We start from the raw sequence: 19,803 nt of genomic DNA on the forward strand, positions 1-19,803 counted from the left end.
AAGACTACCCCCCACTTCCAAGGCAACACCAGTTCTTTTTTTAATAGACCGCCTCTCTGACTCTGGCCAATCTGAGCAGGCTTTTTACTAGAACACAGTGTACATGTTCTGTACCCAAAGCTACACTGTGTTCTACATCTATGTTAAAACATAGGTTTATGCCTATATACAGCGAATATAGGCCTAAACCTATGTTTTAACTGTAAAATTAGGGGTCGTCTTATACGCCACAAAACACGGTACTTGATAATTGCAAAAAGCTCTATTTGAAAATAGGATTTTCTGTATTGCTTCACTGTTGTATTTGCAAATTACATGGTATGTGCCAGCTCATTGCTCTAGCATTCCATGGGTGCAAGAATGCTAAATGGAGACATGCAGCCAAAGGAGCAGTCAGTGCCATGTTTTAAATGAGCACTCTTTCATGAAAAGGGGGTGATGCTGATCCAGACAGATCAATAACAGTGAGTGTGTGCTCAGACTGGCTTTGTTCCAATTGGGGTAAATTGTGTGTGCAGGCCCTCATCATTTCATGAAGTTTCTGTTGTAGCTGAAATTTGAGGAAACTTTAGAAAAGCTTGTAGAAGGCATCATAAGTGGGTCCAGACCATGTGTTCAGACTTATTAATGGAGACCTCCTATACAGTAGAGGTCTGTATTTAACTGCATCTTTCCCACCATTTCCCAAATTTAACGGAAACCACTCTTTTATGAAAGTATCACATAATAACTTTTTTTTTTTTAGGCATCCAAGTCCTATAGGATACAGGTGGGAAATACTGCTTTAATATTTTTAATGGAAATAGAAAAGACATAGAAGTGTGTATACTGTAAGTCCCAGCTAGATGAATTCTCACAAAGTATGTAACAAGTCCCTAGGTCAAGAAATGGAACGTATTAGCATCCCAGACAGCCCTTTGTAGTTCCTTCCATTCACTACTCTCCTATCAGGATAATTGCTCTTCCCACTTACATAGATTTGTTTTGTTTATTTTTGAGCTTTTTAGAAACAGACTCTGTGTACTCTTTTGTGTGGTTTCATTTACTCAGTATTATGTTTGTGAGAATTGTAAGTGTTTGGCATGTACTTTTAGTTTTTATTCTCCTTGCTGTAGCTCCTTGTATTGTTGTTTCCAATTTTTGACAATTATGATCAGTTGTTATTGATTGTAGTTTTATTTTGTTTTTTTCATTAACTGTCTCTTTGCATGGCTGATTTTTTATCAGAGTATTCCTTCCATCTCTAAATGGAAATGTAAGGGAGAATTATTTCTTTTGTTAGCTCTCTTCATTGTTTTTTATTCCTTTCATTTCTTTACCCCCACCCCCAGATTTCCATTTCTCTAAAAGGAACCCACTAGTTCCATATTTTCTCTCTTCTCCACTCCAACTTGCAAGTCTAAAGCCAAAAGAGTTTCTTGAGCCTCTCATGAAGCATGGTCCCAAAATATTTTCCAGACCCTAAATAATAATGGTTTGAAATCTTACATATGTGTCTTATACTTTCCCAAAATTTCACTCTGTATTTCATTTCTACCTTCTGAACAATAGATAGAGCTCAGCTTAGTTTGGTTCCAGAGCTGGTACTTAACCCCAAGGTCTCCTCTACTCAGTAACATTGATACATGGTGTGGCATATCTACCAATGAGCATCTGACTTTATCTGTGATCCCCATATTTTCCCAGTGAACTAAAAAACTCACTTCTTGTTTTCACTTGGCTTGTGCATAGATTCAATTTCTGCTTGTCTCTTGTTTCTTCTGCTAGTCTCAAGCATCCAGTTTTTGACCTTGGGTACCTTAATAGAACTTGTGTCTCTATTTGATGAGATTTACTATCTCTGGGATTATGTTATAGGAATTGGTTTCTGAAAAACTGCCATTGACCTGAGCTGTCAGACACTGCCTCTGTGAGGTATCAGGAGATTTTATTTGCGGTATCTCCTAGATCCTGAATGAAAAATATTCTAGACTTGAGATCTGTTAATGTCTCATCCACCTTAATCCCTGGTTTTAGTTATTTCCCCAAGTCCATGTAAATTGATAGCATTTGATAGATCAAAAAGTTATTGAAGGACAAAATGAAAGAAATAAAATTGTTGTCCCTTTCCACATACTAATAGATACCATTCCTAGTTTCAGTTCCAAGTAAGAAAATCAACAGATGTATAAAGAAAATTAATGGATCTTCCATATTCTGAGAAATCTTGTCTCAGTACTTTTCCACCTCCCAGACTGCATTTTATAAAGCACCATTATCAGCTCCTTTTAGTTTTTCATTTGTAAAGTTGGGGCAAGAACTTTCGAATTGGGTTAACTCTAGGAGTCCTTTCAGTTTGCACACTTATGACCTCCCCCCAATCCTTCCCTCCATTTTCCCAGTGCTTATAGAATTTAGTCATAGGTTTCCATCAGGGGTGGAATGAGATGAGTTCCCCATGGTTACTCTGGGGCAAGGCCTCTTCAAGGGCAGCCACTGAGGCCAGTTTTGAGGATTGAATACTATTGTAAATAGTACTATAAAAGTGAAATATGTGCTTGACATTTATCAGTCGAGAGAGAGAGAGAGAGAGAGAGAGAGAGAGAGAGAGAGAGAGAGAGAGAGAGAGGGAGAAAGAGGGAGAGAGAGAGAGCCTATGTGATCCTAAGTGAAGAATTAAAGCTGATTGGGGGCCTGAAACAGTAGACCCTTCCTAAGGAACAGACTGGAGCTTTGGATCAATTTGGACCTTCTGTCTAGTTCTGCCATTATACTTGCCCAACTCTTATGTCATCATCGTACGGAAGGAAATGGGCACATTTTTTAACTGATAAATAGTTTGAAGGTATTCTGCACTTAACCTTTGCTGTGTGAATAAGAGTTTGTTTCCATTCTCATTTTACCTGGAATTTTAACGATCCTAGAGGTAAGGTCAGCCACAAGGCAACTGGCCCTAAAAGACAAATTTGGTTTTGGTTGCCCTTCTATAGATTTCTTCTTTCCTTTCCTTTGGAGGCTTGCTGGCTATGAAACTGTCTTATGCTGACATAGACCAGTCTATAGTTTATCCTCTCTAGGCCTAAGGAGTCAGTTTATAAATAATATTTTAAAAAAAGTTTGCAATGGCTTAATAAGTTTAAGAGGAGGTATGTCAAGCACAATGAAATGGGAAAATGAACAAAAGCTACACCAGTCTTTTGCTCAGAATAAGCCTTATAATGTGAGGATTTCAAAGTAGCTAATTATTAAGGGGATAATTGAGGGAAATACTTTTGGGTGATGTGTGTGTGTGTGTCCATCCCCGAAATCAAACTATGGAGATGTATGGTTCTCACTAACTAACAAAGACTCTAAATAAAATGCTTAATCATTAGAACAGAGAAGTCTAGAACTTTACCATAATTAAGAGGATAGAATAAGTTTACTTTCAGGGTTGAGAGGAAAAGAGAAAATAGATAGAGGTTGTTCTTAGAAGGTTTGAGATCCTGGAAGTTTATGTCAACCTATTGAAATGGCCAGCCATAATTAAGTGGAAATGGTGTTATAATTGAAGGGACTGAGGAATTATGGGACCAGTTATTAGCATGTTTATGAGTCTGATGTTAAAGTAACTGAATGTAGAAAGGGCCACTGATGATGGGGAAGAAACCAACCTAAATGGCAGTCATTGCATCATATGCATCCAGGTCATGGAATTGGAGAAGACATTGCCTTTTATAGGGGACAAAACTGTTGGACTTAGCAGTGAGGGTCAAAAGAGTAATGCTAGCCCATCCTTCTCACCCTGCTACCACCTATCTAACTCTGTGAGGTGGGGAATAGGAAAAGGAAATGGTTGCTGAAGTTGGAGAAAATTCTAGTTCTATTGCTCCTTCAAGAGAAAACTTGGCATAGAAACACGTTTTCTCTTGGTAACCAACAAATGCTCAATAATGATGTAACATCAATAACAAGTTAAACCTTTAATTTTTCATCATGGTTCTTATACTATGAAGGGGACATGTGTTTTTATTTAGGTGGCTATGAAAGAATTATTTACCTAAAATCAATATGAAAAATTTACTTTCCTTCACATGCTACTATTACCCCTTATTTTTTGAAATATGCTGATCAAAATAGCTCAACATTAGCCTTAATATTAAAAATATCTTCCTCTTTAAAGTTTATGAAGAATCCTTTAAAATTTAATTTTATTAAAAATAGACCAATTTACATATTTCTGGTGCACCCCCCTTTGAGCCTATATGCATGTGTCTATGTGTGTCTCCATGTGATGGATGTGATTGTCTTTTTATTACCAGGCATGGTTTTAGCATATATTTTGGCACCTGGCCATATTACATTTCAAGATGATTCTTGCTATTTGGTTAAAGAATGTGTTTCTCCCTCAAAATTGTTTTAATTTTTTTTTTTAAATAAAAGATCCCGCAAAAGCTTTTTTAGTCCTTTGATAGTCCTGAGTATGCTGAAAGGTATTATTTCTATAGACTAGGCAGCTGTATTTTTCTATTGAAATGCAAACCCAGGCTATATGGTTAGGCCTTTGTTTAGGATTGATTGAGGATTCTTTTTTTTCCCTGAATAAGGGATTTTTTTCCCTTGAGACTAAAAGTAAAGTCACCCTGGCTTTAATAAATGACAGGATATTGTTGACTCACACAGCTGAAACTTTAGGATTGGAATAGGCTCCATGCATGGCTAGATACAGGGATTAAAGACTTGTATAGATGCCATCTGTGGACCCTGCTGCCCTATATTGACTTTATCTTTAGGTCAACCTCTCTCTAGGGACACATTATTCTTACTGCTGGTAATTCCAGTGTGTATTAGTTTTTCTATCGGTGTAACAAATTACAAAAAAAAAAAAAAAATTTAGAAGCTACAAACACCCATTTATCAGTTCACAGTAATATAGGTCATAAACCTGAGCAGACTCCATTAGAGTCTTTGTTCAAGGTCGCACAAGACTGAAAGGCATTGGCTGCAATGGCCTATTATCTGGAGGTTGGGAGAAGAATCCATGTCCAAGCCCATTCAGGTTGTTGCCTGAATGTATTTCCTTGAAGTTGTAGAGTGTGGTCCCCATTTCCTTGTTGGTCATCAGCTGGAGGCATCTCTCAGCTTCTAGAGGTTGCCCGTATTCTTCCTCACATGGATCATTTCGCCTGTGGGCCAGCAACACTAAATCCTTCTGTGCTCTGAATCTCTCAGATGCTGTCTAGTTTCCACCAACTGGAAGGAACACTCTGCTTTTAAAGGGTTTGCCTGATTGGGTCAGGCCCACTCAAATTACATCTGTATCCGTGGCCAATTGAGTTAGAGCTTCAATTATTTCTGCAAAATCCCTTTATGGCAGCACCTACTAATGTTTGATTTAATGCCTGGGTATAGGTATCTTGGGGGATATCTCTAGGATTCTGCCTGCTATACAGTGGAAGTCCTTCTTTCTATTATAGCTTTGAAAAGTTCCATAGATGAGTTTCATTTTTCTGGCTTGTGGAATATAGCCCTTTTTTGACCCAGTCACCATGATCATGGGGTTTGGCTAGATTGGCTAGATGTAAACCACACTTCCCACTTTGGTTCTGGGAGTGCTGTTATCAGAAGGTGAATGAATGAATGCTGTGCTTCATAATACTGGTCTCTGGAAACAAAATATCCAAGGTAATTTTCCTGTCTGCTGGACCACTGCAGGATGCCATTTGGCATTTTGTTCTGGTGTAGTTTTCTGAGCTGAGATAATGTGACCTTGCTTTCCTACTAATATTTCTTACTCAGCTGGAAGCTGAAATGGTGTCCTATGATTCATTTAGTTTAAGCCAAGTTTTTTTGCCACTGTTCGTGAGGACATCCCATAGCCAATGCGGTAATGGTGTGAACCCTACCTAGTTTTAATTTTGATTGAATGAACTGCACAGCAAATAAACTCTTGAGCTGTTTCCAGGCTTGGTTTATTCTGACCCATCATTCAGAGGCACCTATCCAGTCTGGCTTCTTATTTCCAGGGGAGTCAGGTCTGTAGGACTCTTGTCCAGGGAATCTTTAGATTGGTATTGGCAGAAAAGGCACAAGCCATGCCAGTAGCTGCCCATATTTTTCCTTGTCTGAGAATTAACTTGGAGAAATTTGAGAGGTGTTGGGCTGGACAGAGAAGTTGTGGCAAGACTTAACCAATGCTGACCCACCTGTGCTTGCCTTTGCCTACCAGCTTTCCCCTGGTCCCTCACTCTGCTGTAGCTTTGTTCTGTAGGCCTCTGCTCTTTCTTGTATGGCATCTCAATCCTTTTCCTTGTCTCTCAGTCTGTCATTTAATCTTCTTCACCCTATTCTTTCATTTAATCTTCTTCAAACTAATTTTTTTCCACCCTCATGGAAGGCTGGAAGCAGTTGTATCTAGTGGGTCCCAGGAGTCAGCCTGTGTTGTAGTTAAAGGAGAAAAGAACCATGTAGTGAGTTTTCCATGAAGCTAATGTCTACTAAAAACTCTTCAATTTAGAGATTGTTCTTAAAAATGTCATTGTGTAATGAAATGGAGGGTTTTTTTTTTATTATTTGTTTATTTTCCTACATGTTGTCACTTAGCAAAATAGAAAGCTGACAGGTTTTGTAATATACTAGAGGCCTGGTGCATGAAATTCATGCACTCGTGCGGGAGGGGAGCGGGGAGAGGGGGAGGAGAGGGGCCCTCAGCCGGCCTGCACCCTCTGGCAGTCCAGGAACCCTCAGGAGATGTCTGACTGACAGCTTAGGTTTGCACTGCCACAGAGGCGGGAGAAAGTCCCACCACCACTGCTGCACTCAGCAGCCATGAGCCTGGCTTCTGGCTGAGCGGTGCTCCTCCAGTGAGAGTGCACTGACCATCAGGGGACAGCTCCTTCATTGAGCAGGATCAGGTCGAACCTGATTCTCTGAGGGGTCCCGGATTGTGAGAGGGTGCACACCAGGCTGAGGGACCCCACTGGTTCACAATTGAGGCATGGAAGGGATGCGGGAGTTTGGCCAACTGGGGAGGGACCTTGGGAAGGAATATAGGAGGGCTCCAGGGCATGTGTGACCTGTCCACTCAGTTCCAATCAGCCGGAACCCAGTAGCTAACCTACCGGTCAAAGCATCTGCCCCCTGGTGGTTAGTGCATATCATAGCGACTGGTTGACCAGTTGACTGTCTGCCCCCTGGTGGTCAGTGCATGTCATAGCAAGCAGTTGAGTGGCCTTAGCATATCATTAGCATGTTATACTTTGATTGGTTGAGCGGATGATCAAACAACCAGACACTTAGCATATTAGGCTTTTATTATATAGGATTCTGCACCCCCAACCCCTGCTAGCTTTTAAAAAATATTTCTGCCAGTCACAAGACCAAAATTTTACCTGAAAACTGATTCTTTGAATATTTTTTTCCTGAGAAGTAATTGATTTTTTCAACATTACTTACAGAGAAGCAACTATGGACCCAACTCCAGGTTTGGTGCTGGGGTGGGGTGTGTAGGGACTGTAATAGAAGAATTAAACTTGTCATCCTTGCTTTTCAGGGATTTATAGTGAGTGACTATAACTCAGCTCATATGCCAGAGCCTGGCCTTGCTCATGTTGGTATCTTTTACCCTTTTTAGGACGCTGCTGGTTTCCTTAGAGCTATAATACTCAGATTTTTAGGCAAGCAAAAACTTAATTTTTTTTGCTCTCTAACAAAAATACTACCGTGTTTCCCCGAAAATAAGACATCCTTCGAAAATAAGACTTACTTACAGGTTCCCTTCTGAGTGAAATATAAGGCATCCCCCCGAAAATAAGGCCCCCTCTAGGCTAAACATGAGAGATTTGGTCCACTGATTCTGAAAGAGATAGAGTCACAAGAAATTCACCAGGAAATTCACGAATTGGATTGTTATGATGATGTTCCAGAAGATGATGACATGATTGTCATTGAATAAATGAGTAAATTCTTGATACTGTAGGATTCACAGTTTGTCTGGTTTGTGTTGACAACTACTGTACTACCGTAACATATACAGGTAATAAATTTTCTTTATTTTCATTTAACAATAAATGTGTACCATATTCTTCTTCATGGAAAAATAAGACATCCCTGAAAATAAGTCCTAGCGCATCTTTGGGAGCAAAAATTAATATAAGACACTGTCTTGTTTTCAGGGTAGTGTTTGAGAGACTGGTTGATGCTTTCCAGTGTGATCTGCCATCTTTAGAGTCATAAGTAGGTACTTTATTTCATTTTCCAGTGGGATGGTTATTAATTTCTAATATCTATTCAATTTTAGAACTTACAGTAGTCTCATGAGAGAAAATAAAAGGCCTACAGGCCAGCATACTTGGATGGTTTTCAACACAAAATGAGCCAATGGTTGGGATTCAAAGCCCCATGGACCCTCTACTAGTAATGTACAAACATTTTATTAAATGTAGTTTTTAAGCAAAATACCGTAATATTCAGGACTAAAAAGAAAAGAAACTTAAGTAACCAAAAATAATAATTATATGTGCTACAACACAGACTAGATTAGTGCACTTAGCCTATAGGGTATAATTGATGTTCTGGAAAGAAATGATTTGTTAGGGGTTTGTCTTAATATCTGTGCTTTTGGATAATTTAAGTACTAAAACTCCAGAGAGAAACAATTAACACATTAAGTGCCCAGTCAGTCACCAGTGACTGACACTATGCTTTCCATCCGAAAGCAAAAACAGGCTGGGCACTTAACATGTTAAAGCCCATTCTATGAGTCAATATGGGACACATTCTACTCTTAGAAAATCAAGGTCTTATTTAGAAACTCAGAGTCCTGAATTAGATAGTTTTGTGTTAACAAAACTATTATTTTCTCTCAAACATCCTGCTTATTTAATAAAGCGAACAGAGTGAGGATAGCACGATGAGGCAGAGCTAAGCACAGGTTGAAATCATTTGGTTTTGGTTATAGTGTGTTGTGGGGGTATTGTTTTTCTGTAAGTACTGCTAGCACTACATTAAGACCTGCATCTTCTTATCAACAGAGGCTACTTGAAGTGACAGCTTGTTCTTTTACATTGAGTTTCTCCTTTGGGTATTACAGAACCAACCCACGCAGAGGAAACTGGGATGGGTTGAGTCAGATGTGACATCCTTCAGTTAGAATTGGCTGCAAAGTATGCTGGGACATAAGCAACTCCAGGAGAGATTCGAGCAGGAGGCAAATGAGGATGCCAGGGAGCTGAGGGTCAGGGAAAAGATATTGTTCCTGGGAAAGGTAGAGCTAAGCAGGCAAGCAAGGCAATATTTTGGTGGGCCAAGGCCCTAGGGATTAGCAAAATATTTCTCAAAAGTGCAGACCTTGGACTTTTGCACCAAAATGACCCTGCCCCACCCCCACAGAATCCAAGTCTCTGGGATGATTCCTGGCTGGGAGTGCACATCTTTAACAAACTCCTCAGTGACTTATACATGTATTTAAATATACAAACTACGGCAGCAGGGGTCTTGAATTTGGTTATTCCGAAGAGCCTCCAAGTATTGCCTAAAGGGTCCAGCAAAACAAACTGATACACAGTGGCAGTCTCTCTATTGGTTGCCTCCTGTCCTACTCATTGTGCTGGGTTCAGCAGTGAACAATGGGGGCATGGGTCCAGCCCTTCTGGAGCTGGAAAGAGCCAATAAACAAGTAGGCGAATGAAAGTGACTTATTGTAGTGAACATGAGGGAGGAAATAAACAAGGCAGTAACAAAGAAATGGGGGCCCTGTTTAGATAAGGTAATCAGCACTGGCTCTAGAATTTGATGGAAATTTGACTGTGAAGCAGTGACAGCTGAATTGGGCCTGGGGAGGTGGGGGCAGGGAGGAGGTTGAAAGGAAGGGTGTGTGTGTGTATGTGTGTGAGTATGCACAGAAAACATAAAAACTAAGGGAAGAAAAGTGGTAAATAGACATGGAGAAATTCAGGGACCAAGTTATATTCCCAAATTTGAGCAGATTTCCAATTTGAGTTTGCTTCCTATCACCATAGAGAATCTATATATGGTTCTTTGATAGATAAAGGGATGGGAGAGGGCCACTAAACCTCTTCATAGAAATGAAAAGTTGACCCTGCTTTGCAACTGGTGAATTGCAGACCGGGGTACCCAAAAATAGCATTTAACCATCAGCCTGTGTGGGTGCTCTCCATTTCAACCCAATTAAAGTGGGACCTGGTAATTGTAGAGGAGAGAAAATGAGTGGAGTATTTTCTAAAACAAGCAGCATATTTTCCATTATATAAAAGAGAAAAAGTAGCTTTTAGAAAACCACACCTAGGTTATGTGGACCGCTCTTTCGTAACCAGATGGGAACGTTGGAGAAGCAGAGATACTTGTTGCTCTTTAGACTAGGATCCATCAACCTTTGCTCACTTTCCCTGCAGATTCTAGAAAACCATTTAGGGAGACATTGCCGCTAAACCTGGAAATGCAGTAGCAGGCTTGGCCCCAGGGATGGGCTGGTGATAGCCTCACAGGGAGTGGAGGTACTAGAAAGAGAAGAGCTAGAACGAGGTTGCATTAGGACCACAGGGATTTACTGCCCTTGGTTTTTCTGTAGGGGGAAACCATATTCATGCATGAAAGGTCGAGAAGTCAGTCATGATCTTGGAGCTGCTTACTCGTCTTTCCCTGGGTTTACCATCTCTTTCCTGCATAGCCCTGTGACGCTAATAACTGTCCTTATAATTTGATTCATTCGCCTGTGTATTAACTGTCTTCCCACTAGACTGTAAGTCCCAGAAGGAAGGGGCTGACATCAGTTTCATACTCCACAGCCAAGTGCAGCTCTCTGTACTTTGGAAGCTGTCAGAGGGAGGGAGCAGTGTGCTGGTATGATATCTGCAGGGGCATGGCCCTTGCCTGCATGGTACACAGTGCCCATGGGCCTTCTCACCGGTGGCTCTTTGTGGTTCAACCCTGATGACATGAGTTCCTCACCCATTAGCAGAATATGACTGTGACAGGGGCATGGATTGCTCATAGGTAAAGACTCCTGTCCTGGGATCTTTGGTTATCAGGAGAGATATCCCTTTATGACCCCATCCCATACAGAGTATTCGAGTCCCCATCTTTTGTCTGCTGAGAAACAGGCTGTTCTCAGGTCATAGGTCATAGGTGTGGTGAAGGAGATCATCAGTAACAGGTGGTCTGCAGAGTTTCTTCCATCTTGTCCTCAATGCATCGCAGTTAATGTTTAGCCTTCTATGTGGAGTCTTGTCCCTTGAGTCCCTCATCTTCTCTCTCCTGTTCTAGTTGACTTTTTTTTTTTTACCCTTCCCCATTCTTTTAAGCTTACTACTATTTAGTATCTCAGAGGAATAAACCAGGTAGGTAAACATCTCCTTTGAAGCTTAGAGTCTCATTTCTGCTTCCATATGAGTACAGGGAAAGGGGTGGGGGAAGGGGGAGGAAGATGGGTAATAGCCCCATTACTACTTTTAGCCATCATATAGTCTTCACATTATTTCTTACTCTCTGTGGGAGTTTAGAGTCTTCTGAATGTGAGCTGACATACTACTATATAGTGAATTATTTGCTGTTTGTTTATGTTGCATGAATAGTTGGTTCAGTTCCACAAACACTGCCTAAGCACTGATTCCATGCCAGACTCTGCTTCATCTTCAGGATAGGTGCACGTTTGTCTCTCTCTCCTCTGAAGCTGGAAGAATATTTAGAAGGCACCTAATCTTGGCTCCTTACTAGACAGATGCTGAAAGTAAGGCCCCGGGAGGTAAAGGGATGAGTCAAGGCCTTTTAGTTGGAGCAGAACTTGGCTCTGCCCAGCACTTCTGGGTTTTGGAGATACTCGTATGTATAATAACCACCGAGTCCAGTACTTGAGAGTTTGACAAACACTGGTGTTGTGCAAAGTGTTCTCCATGCTTGCCCTCATTTAATTATTAGAGCAAGTGCTCTTGTCACTGTTGTTATTACATCTTTTTACAGATGAAGAAATAAGGCTTAAAATAGCCAAGATGCATTCCCACAGTCAGACGCATAGTATGTAGGAGAACTGACAGGGCCTCTGGCTCTGTGTGAAGGTCATGTCCTCTTCTGCTTTGTATACAGGAGCAACTGGAGTTTATGAGAGGCGGCTCAGTTGGTTCAGTTTGTTCTACATCCTCCCTCTAATTGTAGGGAGGGACTGGTCCATATATATATATATATATATATATATATATATATATATATATATTTACCATTTCAACTTTTTAAAAAATATTTTTATTAATTTTAGAGAGAGAAAGAGAGAAAAACATGTAAACATCAATAATGAGAGAGAATCATCTATTGGCTGCCGCCTGCATGCCCTCTAGTAGGGATCCAGCCCACAACCTGTGGGCATGAGCTCCAACTAAGAATCGAACTATGACCTGGTTCATAGGATGATACTCAACTACTGAGCCACACCCATCAGGCCCATTTAACTATTTTAAGTACATAATTCAGTAGTCTTAAGTAATTCATCTTGTTGTGTACCCATCATCACCATCTATCTCCAGAGTTTTATTCATCTTTCCAATCTGAAACTGTATGCTACCTTGTCATTATGCCCTAATATGGCCTTCTGCGCCTGTGCTTCCCTGGTGTCTCTGTCTCTCTGTCTCTGTGGGTCTGTCTCTCTCTTCAGTCATACTGAACTCTTAGGACCTCATTCTACTTTAGTTCCCTCTTTAAAGACCCCATCTACAAATGCAGTCACGTGGGGGTTAGAGCCTCAGCATATGAACTTAGGAGAGACATAACTCAGTCTATAATATAGCTCTTGGCTATTGTGAATAATGTTGCTATAAATAGCGGTGTACACATGTTTGTTTGAGTCTCTGCTTTTAATACTTTTTGGGTCTATAGCCAGCAGTGGAATTGCTGGATCATGTAATAATTCTATTTTTAATTTTTTGTTTTTTGTTTTTTTTCCTACTGTATCAGCTACACCATTTTACATTCTCGTGGCATTATTTCTTAATTTTTCTTAACTAATGAATAATTTTGCTCTGTTTTTAGAGGTCACTCTGATAGCCACGGTCCTCCAGTAGGGAGCTAGCTAGCCTGAAACCGTTTTTTTTTTGTTTTGTTTTTTGCCTCTCAGATGATTGGTTACTAAATCTTTCTAGAAACTTGGTGCCCTTTTCCTCCTGCTGTATGTCCTGTCAGCAACCTTGGGCTCTTGCTTCCATACTTAGCTGCTGGGAAAACATCCCAGAAAGGAGGGGGAAGCAGTGCAAACTGGCCTGGTCTCAGTTAGATGCTTTATCCGAGCTGTGGGCCTTTGGGCAGTAGGCCTTGAGCACAGCGGGGGTTTGTACCCGGCCTCACCCCATCTCTGAGCATGAAGAGAGGGGACCCTGAGCTTGCTCAGGCACTTGCCACCTTCACAATGGCCAAGAGATAATAGATTAAGATGTTCCCAAATAAGCAGCTTTAACACTGCTGTAGGTTCATATCGACTCATGGTAATAGAAAGAATTAGAGTGTGTGTGTGGGGGGAGAGTGGGTGTGTATGGAGGGAGGGCTTGCGGTGTGAGGAGATGTTGGGGGTAGGTGTTTATGTGATGCAGAATGTGAGGATGTGTATGAGGGGAAAGGATGTGTGATGTGTATATAAATTAGGGTGTGAGAGTGGGGGTTAGGTATGAGGGTGTGTGGTAGGTAGTGTGTGCATAAGGTAAGGTGTATGTGTGTAGAATAGGGGACAGAAGGGATGACTCTGAGAAAGGAATGAGTATGTATATGGAGTGGATATGAGGTATTTGGGTGTTAAAATACTTGGTTGAGTAGGCAGATGGAGATAAAGCTATGTATAGGCTGGGAATGGGGATATGCAGGAATAGGATATGGAGGTGAGGCAGATGGGGGCGGAGGGTGGGGAATAGGGTATGTGGATGGTGGGGTGTGAGTTGTGTGTGTGTGTGTGTGTGTGTGTGTGTGTGTGTGTGTGTGTTGGAGGGTCGTAGTAAAGAAAGGACTGGTGGCTCCATTCCAGGTAGCTGCTCCTGCCAGGAGCCTGGTGGGTGGAGGAGCTGCTGAGGCCTGCAGAGCTTCCCAGCTGCGGGGGAGTCGTGCCTTGCTGGGGACTCAGGCGTGACTCACTTTCACCTGGTTGGAATTAATTTGCTGGGCATCTGCATCATGGCAGGAATGTGCGTCAGCCTGTATGACTTTGTTCTTTTTAAGAACCAATTGTGCTGGGAGCTATGAAAGATAAATTGCTTCTCCTTGGCCCACACTGAATGACCAAGATCATTTTCCTCACTCCACCTATTCTGTTCTTGATCAAAGGCCACTGCAAACATTCCAAGTGAGAGAAGTAACTTCAGGAGACACGCACACACACACGTACACACACACTCACAAGCACACAACCCCCACATACAAATGTAGATAAGGGAGCCCCAGAGCAGCTCTCAGATGCCAGGTGGCCTCTGCAGCAGTAACTGTGTGCACTGCGGTCTGCTGCAGTCTTTGCGGTGTAGGGATGCTGGCTTTTGTGAATGGTAGCTTGGGAGGGGCCAATGTCATCTGCTCCTGATGTCAGCACAATGAATGAAACACTTGCAGAACGTAAAGCCTCCAGCACCCGGGAAGCAGACACCTTCTCAGATTGGTTTTCTGGCTGCAGCGTCTCTTGCTGACGAAATCACTAGTCCCATGTGTCCCTGATAACCCACGTACGTTAGGTTTTAAATTAGGCAGGAACTGAGGCTGCATGAGGACTAATGCAAGCTGATTCTGGCACAGCCACCTCTGCCTGAAGCAGCTGTGCCCACCACCCTCTTCCTGGCACGCACTGGAGGAGGCTGTTTACAAGATCTGCAGACCCACTGTTGTGCGTTAGCCATCTACTTAGCTAGCCCGATGTTCTGCTTTTGCTGGCAGAATTCCTTGCTGAAGCTCCAAGCCCTCGAAACTGATCTGTGCTCTGCGTTTTTGACAAACCAGGAAGAAGCTGCTCAGGTGCATGGAATCAAGGACCCAGCCCCAGCGTCCACCCAGAGTGTGCCTGCTGAAGGGGCTGATGCTGCAGGTAAGAGGCTGGGCGGGGGGAGGTCCTCGTTTGTACCCTCAGAATAGTTTAGCTTTTGCTGCTTCATCCTAAACCACTGTGGGGAAGGGTGCCTGGTGCAACATGAAAGCTGAAGAGGTGCTTGGGTTACCCCCAGGGGAGCTGAGAGGGAGCAGGAGGAATTAAGATGTGCTCTGATATAGAACCTTCTCTTCAACTGGGGGTCAAGAGTCAGAGTCAGACTTACAGAAATGAGGAGGTGGGGGGGGGGGTCAGGGGGACTCCTAGACTTCATTTTCCTGTGTGGTATCATGTGGCAAACAAGTCCTTATTTTATATTGCTGGACTTAGATAATCTTGCTTGCAACTCATGAGTTTCGAGACTCATGACATTTCTGAGGTATTGAGGGATGGGAGAATTTCAACATTGCTATTTCCTTTCTTCTATATTGCTCATATGATGGTCTGGCAACACAGGGAAAGTGGAGGAAGAGTGGTATATTCATTCTGATCCCAAATTGTATTGTTCTTTCTCATTTCTTTAGCGTTAATTTCTGTCTTGAGAAGTCTCAAAATTGGATCTTATTTGTCTGTTAATTCCTCTAGTTTTAATCTAGGGCATGGTAGGGTGGCTAACTAGCAGGAAACAAATTAATACTCCCAGAAAGACATAGGAAAGATTAACTTATGTGAGTAGAAATGAGAGCACAAATGGGTTAGGTTTGCAGATTGGTGTCTTGGTCAATGGTAAAAATTGGTGAGCTTGCTTCATAGATGACCCCTATCTCCAGGAACTGCAGGAAGAGATTTACAAAGTGATCTATTTTAGTATTGTTACTGATAGTACATTTAAGACATTACTATTTAAAACAGACCCATGTGGTATAAGCAGGCAAAATACTCTTCTCCAGTTTTGGAATGTTTATTAGTAACAGTGGTTAATAGCTATTGATTGGTAGCTGTACTTATTATTACTGAAGACTTTCTATGATCCAGGCACTGGTCAGAGCATTTTGTATCTATTATGTTAAATTCTTAAACTGACCTGTGAAATTAAACTATTCAGTGCAGTAAGGACACCGAGGCCTAAGATAATCCTGCTAGCAAGTAGTGCTTTTCCCCACGGATGCAGGTGGCCAGCTGGCTGTCCTTATTGCCTGGTGAGGCTCCCCTGCTCTGTTGGCCATTGTGTTTGGATGAGATGCAAGTAAAATTGAGCAGGAGCCAGTGTCAATCCAATTAGAGATTTTATTCATATTATTAGACAATGCCCTTCTTCTTCTTTCACCAATCCCAACAAACAGCATTCAAAACTATAGAGAAGATTCATGCCAAATACAAATTTAACTTTTGAATTACCTGATGATGTTTTATATTGTACACAAGTGTCTGGGAAAGAGTGTTTACTAAGCAATGGATATATGTATTTTTAATTTTTTATTATTGAGAGTATTATGGATGTCCCATTGCCCCCATTATATGTATATTTTTAATTACGAGTTTTGTGTGTGTATAGGTTTGTCAGTTTTTCAAAAGCTCAAGAATAGTTTTGCATTTTCTCATTTTAGATGGACTCGATTTTGTACAAGCTTATTAACACTCCTTGTCAAAGGGGAATACATACTGAGTTTACATCCGAATTGCTCATACAAAGGAGCTGTCAATATATTCCATGTTAAGTGTCAAATGGGAGAAACAGGCAGAAGTCTCCTCACAGATAACGCTTGTGGGTTGGATGTTGGATTTTCCAAAATATAGGTGAATCTGGGAAGTCTATGAAAAAGATTTCCACTCTCCCTCCCTCCGTCTCCCTCCCCTTCTCCCTCCCCTTCTCCCTCCCCTTCTCCCTCCCCTTCTCCCTCCCCTTCTCCCTCCCCTTCACCCTCCCCATCTCCCTCCCCCACTCCCTCCCCCACTCCCTCCCCTTCTCCCTCCCCCTCTCCCTCCCCCTTTCCTTGTCCCTTGTCCCTTTCCCTTCCCCTCCCCCTCCTCCTTTTCTCCCTTTCCCTTTCCCCCTCCCCTCCCCCCTCCATCCTCTTCCCCTTCCCCCTCCCTCTCCCCCTTTTCCTTCTCCCTCTTATTCTTCCTCTCTCTTTCCAATAGGCAGCAATAGCTCTTGCATGTTTTCAAAGATAAAGCCCATCCCAAAGTTTCTCATCTTCATTGAGCTTATTGGTAAGGAGTGTCCATTAACTAACATGACTGCATGGGAGTTGATGTGGGGAAAGTGAAGAAATGCCAACCCCTATATTGGATCTTACAATACTTTGACACATTGTTTTCTCTAATTTTAAAGTAAAATCCTTTGATATAAAATGACTGACAGGCGTTTGGAAGAGGCTTTCAAGTTATGGGGTGGTTTGGTCTTTTTTGGTTTCCAAGACACACTTATAGGAAGGCCATACATTTTATAATCCTTTTTTTCAAAAGGAAAAACAATTTTCCCATAGTAGATCAGCATTTCTTAATTTGGGGCTGTGAATGGATATGAGGAGTGATCTTTGAAACTTTAGTTGTTTGTATGCATATATAAATTCCCAATTGAGAGTTTGATTGCATAAAATTAGCACAGATGGCCATAAGTCTATAAAAGATTATAGTGACTTAAAATTTTCTCTAAAAATCTAGCATCTAGCCCTGAGATTTACATGTATATGAATATTCAATTAATAATTGTTAATATCAATAATTAGTGACAAAGACAAAATCCAAGTGATATTTACAGGAATACCTTGCTATAAATATACTATCAATTAACCATTAAAAACAAACATTCATAAATATAAATTGATGTTACTTAAGTAGATTTCAAACTTTATAGTTAATTATGGCATGACTTAAGTGGGCATCTGAAATGATGGTCTGAGCAAAGTATAGTAGTTTCTATGTCTTGAGATCAAAATATTGACTTTTAATTGGATTTATAGTTGCAAAGGTCAGTCCTTCTTAGATTACCTGAAATACTCCCTGTTCTAGAAACCCAGCTAAACACAGCACCTGCAGTCAGAGCACAGTCTGGCAGCCCTGAGAGGCACTGAGTTCTGGCTAGGGTTCCTGAACCTCCCTGCACATCATAATGACCGGAAGGCTTTTCAAATATCGGATCCTCAGTACTCATCTCTGGACAGTCTTGGACTCGTTAAATTTCATAAACTTACTCCCTAATATTGGAACCACTCTTCAACTGACAGTGTTTTGAATTATGAGAGGGAAGGGCAGGTTTTCTCAGGGTTTCTTTGCCTCTACCTCACCTTGGTGTCATCCATGTCATCAACAGGAAGAGTCTTACAGACAACAGGACATATAACTCAGGTTCTATGTCCAGTCAGCTTAGTCCATTTTTATCAGAAGAAGAAAGGTGCTTAGGCACCCAAGTCTACAGGCCAGAAATTGGTGGCATGGGGACCAGGACAAGGGATGGAGACAGACCCAGATTTGAGGGTATAGAGGCCCTTAAAAAAAAGTGATAGAGAGGGAGCCAGCTGCAAGGCATCTTTGGAACTGTCCGTAGTGTAACCAAATGTCTTCTTTGCCCAGGACCGTTTTTTGTTTGTTTGTTTTAGCGCTAAGTGTTCTACATGCTGGGAAATCCTCAGTCCTAGGCAATCCAGGACAGCTAGCTACCCCACTTGTAGGTTGCAAATCACATACAACACTTGGGCCAAAAATCCCTCTAACTGAATGAATAGCCTCTCACAGCTGAAGCAAATGTTTCCTCTGTGGCATTAGTAAGCATCTATTCTGATGTTGTGAACGAGAAATGGAATGAGGTTGTCTTTTTAACTGCTTGTCACTTTCAAAGTATGCATGAGGACTGTTTGATGTTTCACATGACTAAGCAGAGTAATCCTGGTTCTGTCTGACCACAGGTGATTGACAGCACAGATTTTTATTTATTTATTTATTTATTTATTTATTTATTTATTTTTACATATTTTATTGATTTTCCCCCCTCCCTCCCTCCCACACATCCACTCCCTCCCCAGAGCTTTATGTCCATTGGTTGTACTTATATGCATGTATACAAGTCCTTCAGTTGATCTATTATCTCCCCCAGATCCTCCTCCCCTCCCCGCTGAAATTTGACAATCTGCTTGTTGCTTTACTGTTTCTGTATCTATCTTTTGGTTCATCAGTTTATAATGATCTTTATTATCCACAAATGAGTGAGGTCATGTGGTGTTTCTCTTTCATTGATTGGCTTATTTCACTCAGCATGATGTTCTCCAATTCCATCCAGGTTGCTGCAAATGATGAGAATTCCTTCTTTTTTATGGCAGCATAGTATTCCATTGTGTAGATGTACCATAGTTTTTGGATCCAATCATCTGCTGACGGGCACCTAGGCTGTTTCCAAATTCTGGCTATTGTAGATTGTGCTGCTATGAACATAGGGGTGCATATATCCTTTCTGATTGGTGTTTCTAGTTTCTTGGGATATATTCCTAGGAGTGGGATTACTGGATCAAATGGGAGTTCCATTTTCAGTTTTTTGAGGAAATTCCACACTGTTCTCCACAGTGGTTGCACCAGTCTGCATTCCCACCAGCAGTGCATGAGGGTTCCTTTTTCTCCGCAACCTCGCCAACACTTGTCGTTTGTTGATTTGTTGATGTTGGCCATTCTGACAGGTGTGAGATGGTACCGCATTGTTGTTTTGATTTGCATCTCTCGGATAATTAGTGACTTTGAGCATGTTTTCATGTGCCTTTTGGCCTTCCTTCTGTCTTCTTTTGAAAATATTCTATTTAGATCCATTGCCCATTTCTTAATTGGATCATTCACCTTCCTTTTATTTAGTTGTATCAGCT

The 19,803-nt window shown here is 41.5% G+C and overlaps 1 protein-coding gene and 1 long non-coding RNA gene across 5 annotated transcripts in view; one reads left to right on the forward strand and one right to left on the reverse strand.

Moving 5' to 3' along the window:
- Window positions 1-19,803, forward strand: part of FAM13C (family with sequence similarity 13 member C) — a 114,900-nt gene that overhangs the window by 69,756 nt on the left and 25,341 nt on the right. For all 4 annotated transcript variants that reach the window (XM_045581857.1, XM_036438418.2, XM_036438419.2 and 1 more), the window contains one exon: window positions 14,929-15,013. In XM_045581857.1, coding sequence (XP_045437813.1) covers window positions 14,929-15,013 — 85 coding nt within the window. The remainder of the gene's footprint in view (window positions 1-14,928; window positions 15,014-19,803) is intronic.
- LOC118719235 lies at window positions 1,093-9,931 on the reverse strand. The gene is made up of 3 exons (XR_004988071.2): window positions 9,918-9,931; window positions 8,614-8,713; window positions 1,093-1,105 (listed from the first exon to the last, which is right to left on the reverse strand). It is a non-coding gene; the product is annotated as an uncharacterized LOC118719235 (long non-coding RNA).

Source organism: Pipistrellus kuhlii, unplaced genomic scaffold (assembly GCF_014108245.1).
Source record: "Pipistrellus kuhlii isolate mPipKuh1 unplaced genomic scaffold, mPipKuh1.p scaffold_m20_p_15, whole genome shotgun sequence".
Classification (NCBI taxonomy): domain Eukaryota; kingdom Metazoa; phylum Chordata; class Mammalia; order Chiroptera; family Vespertilionidae; genus Pipistrellus; species Pipistrellus kuhlii.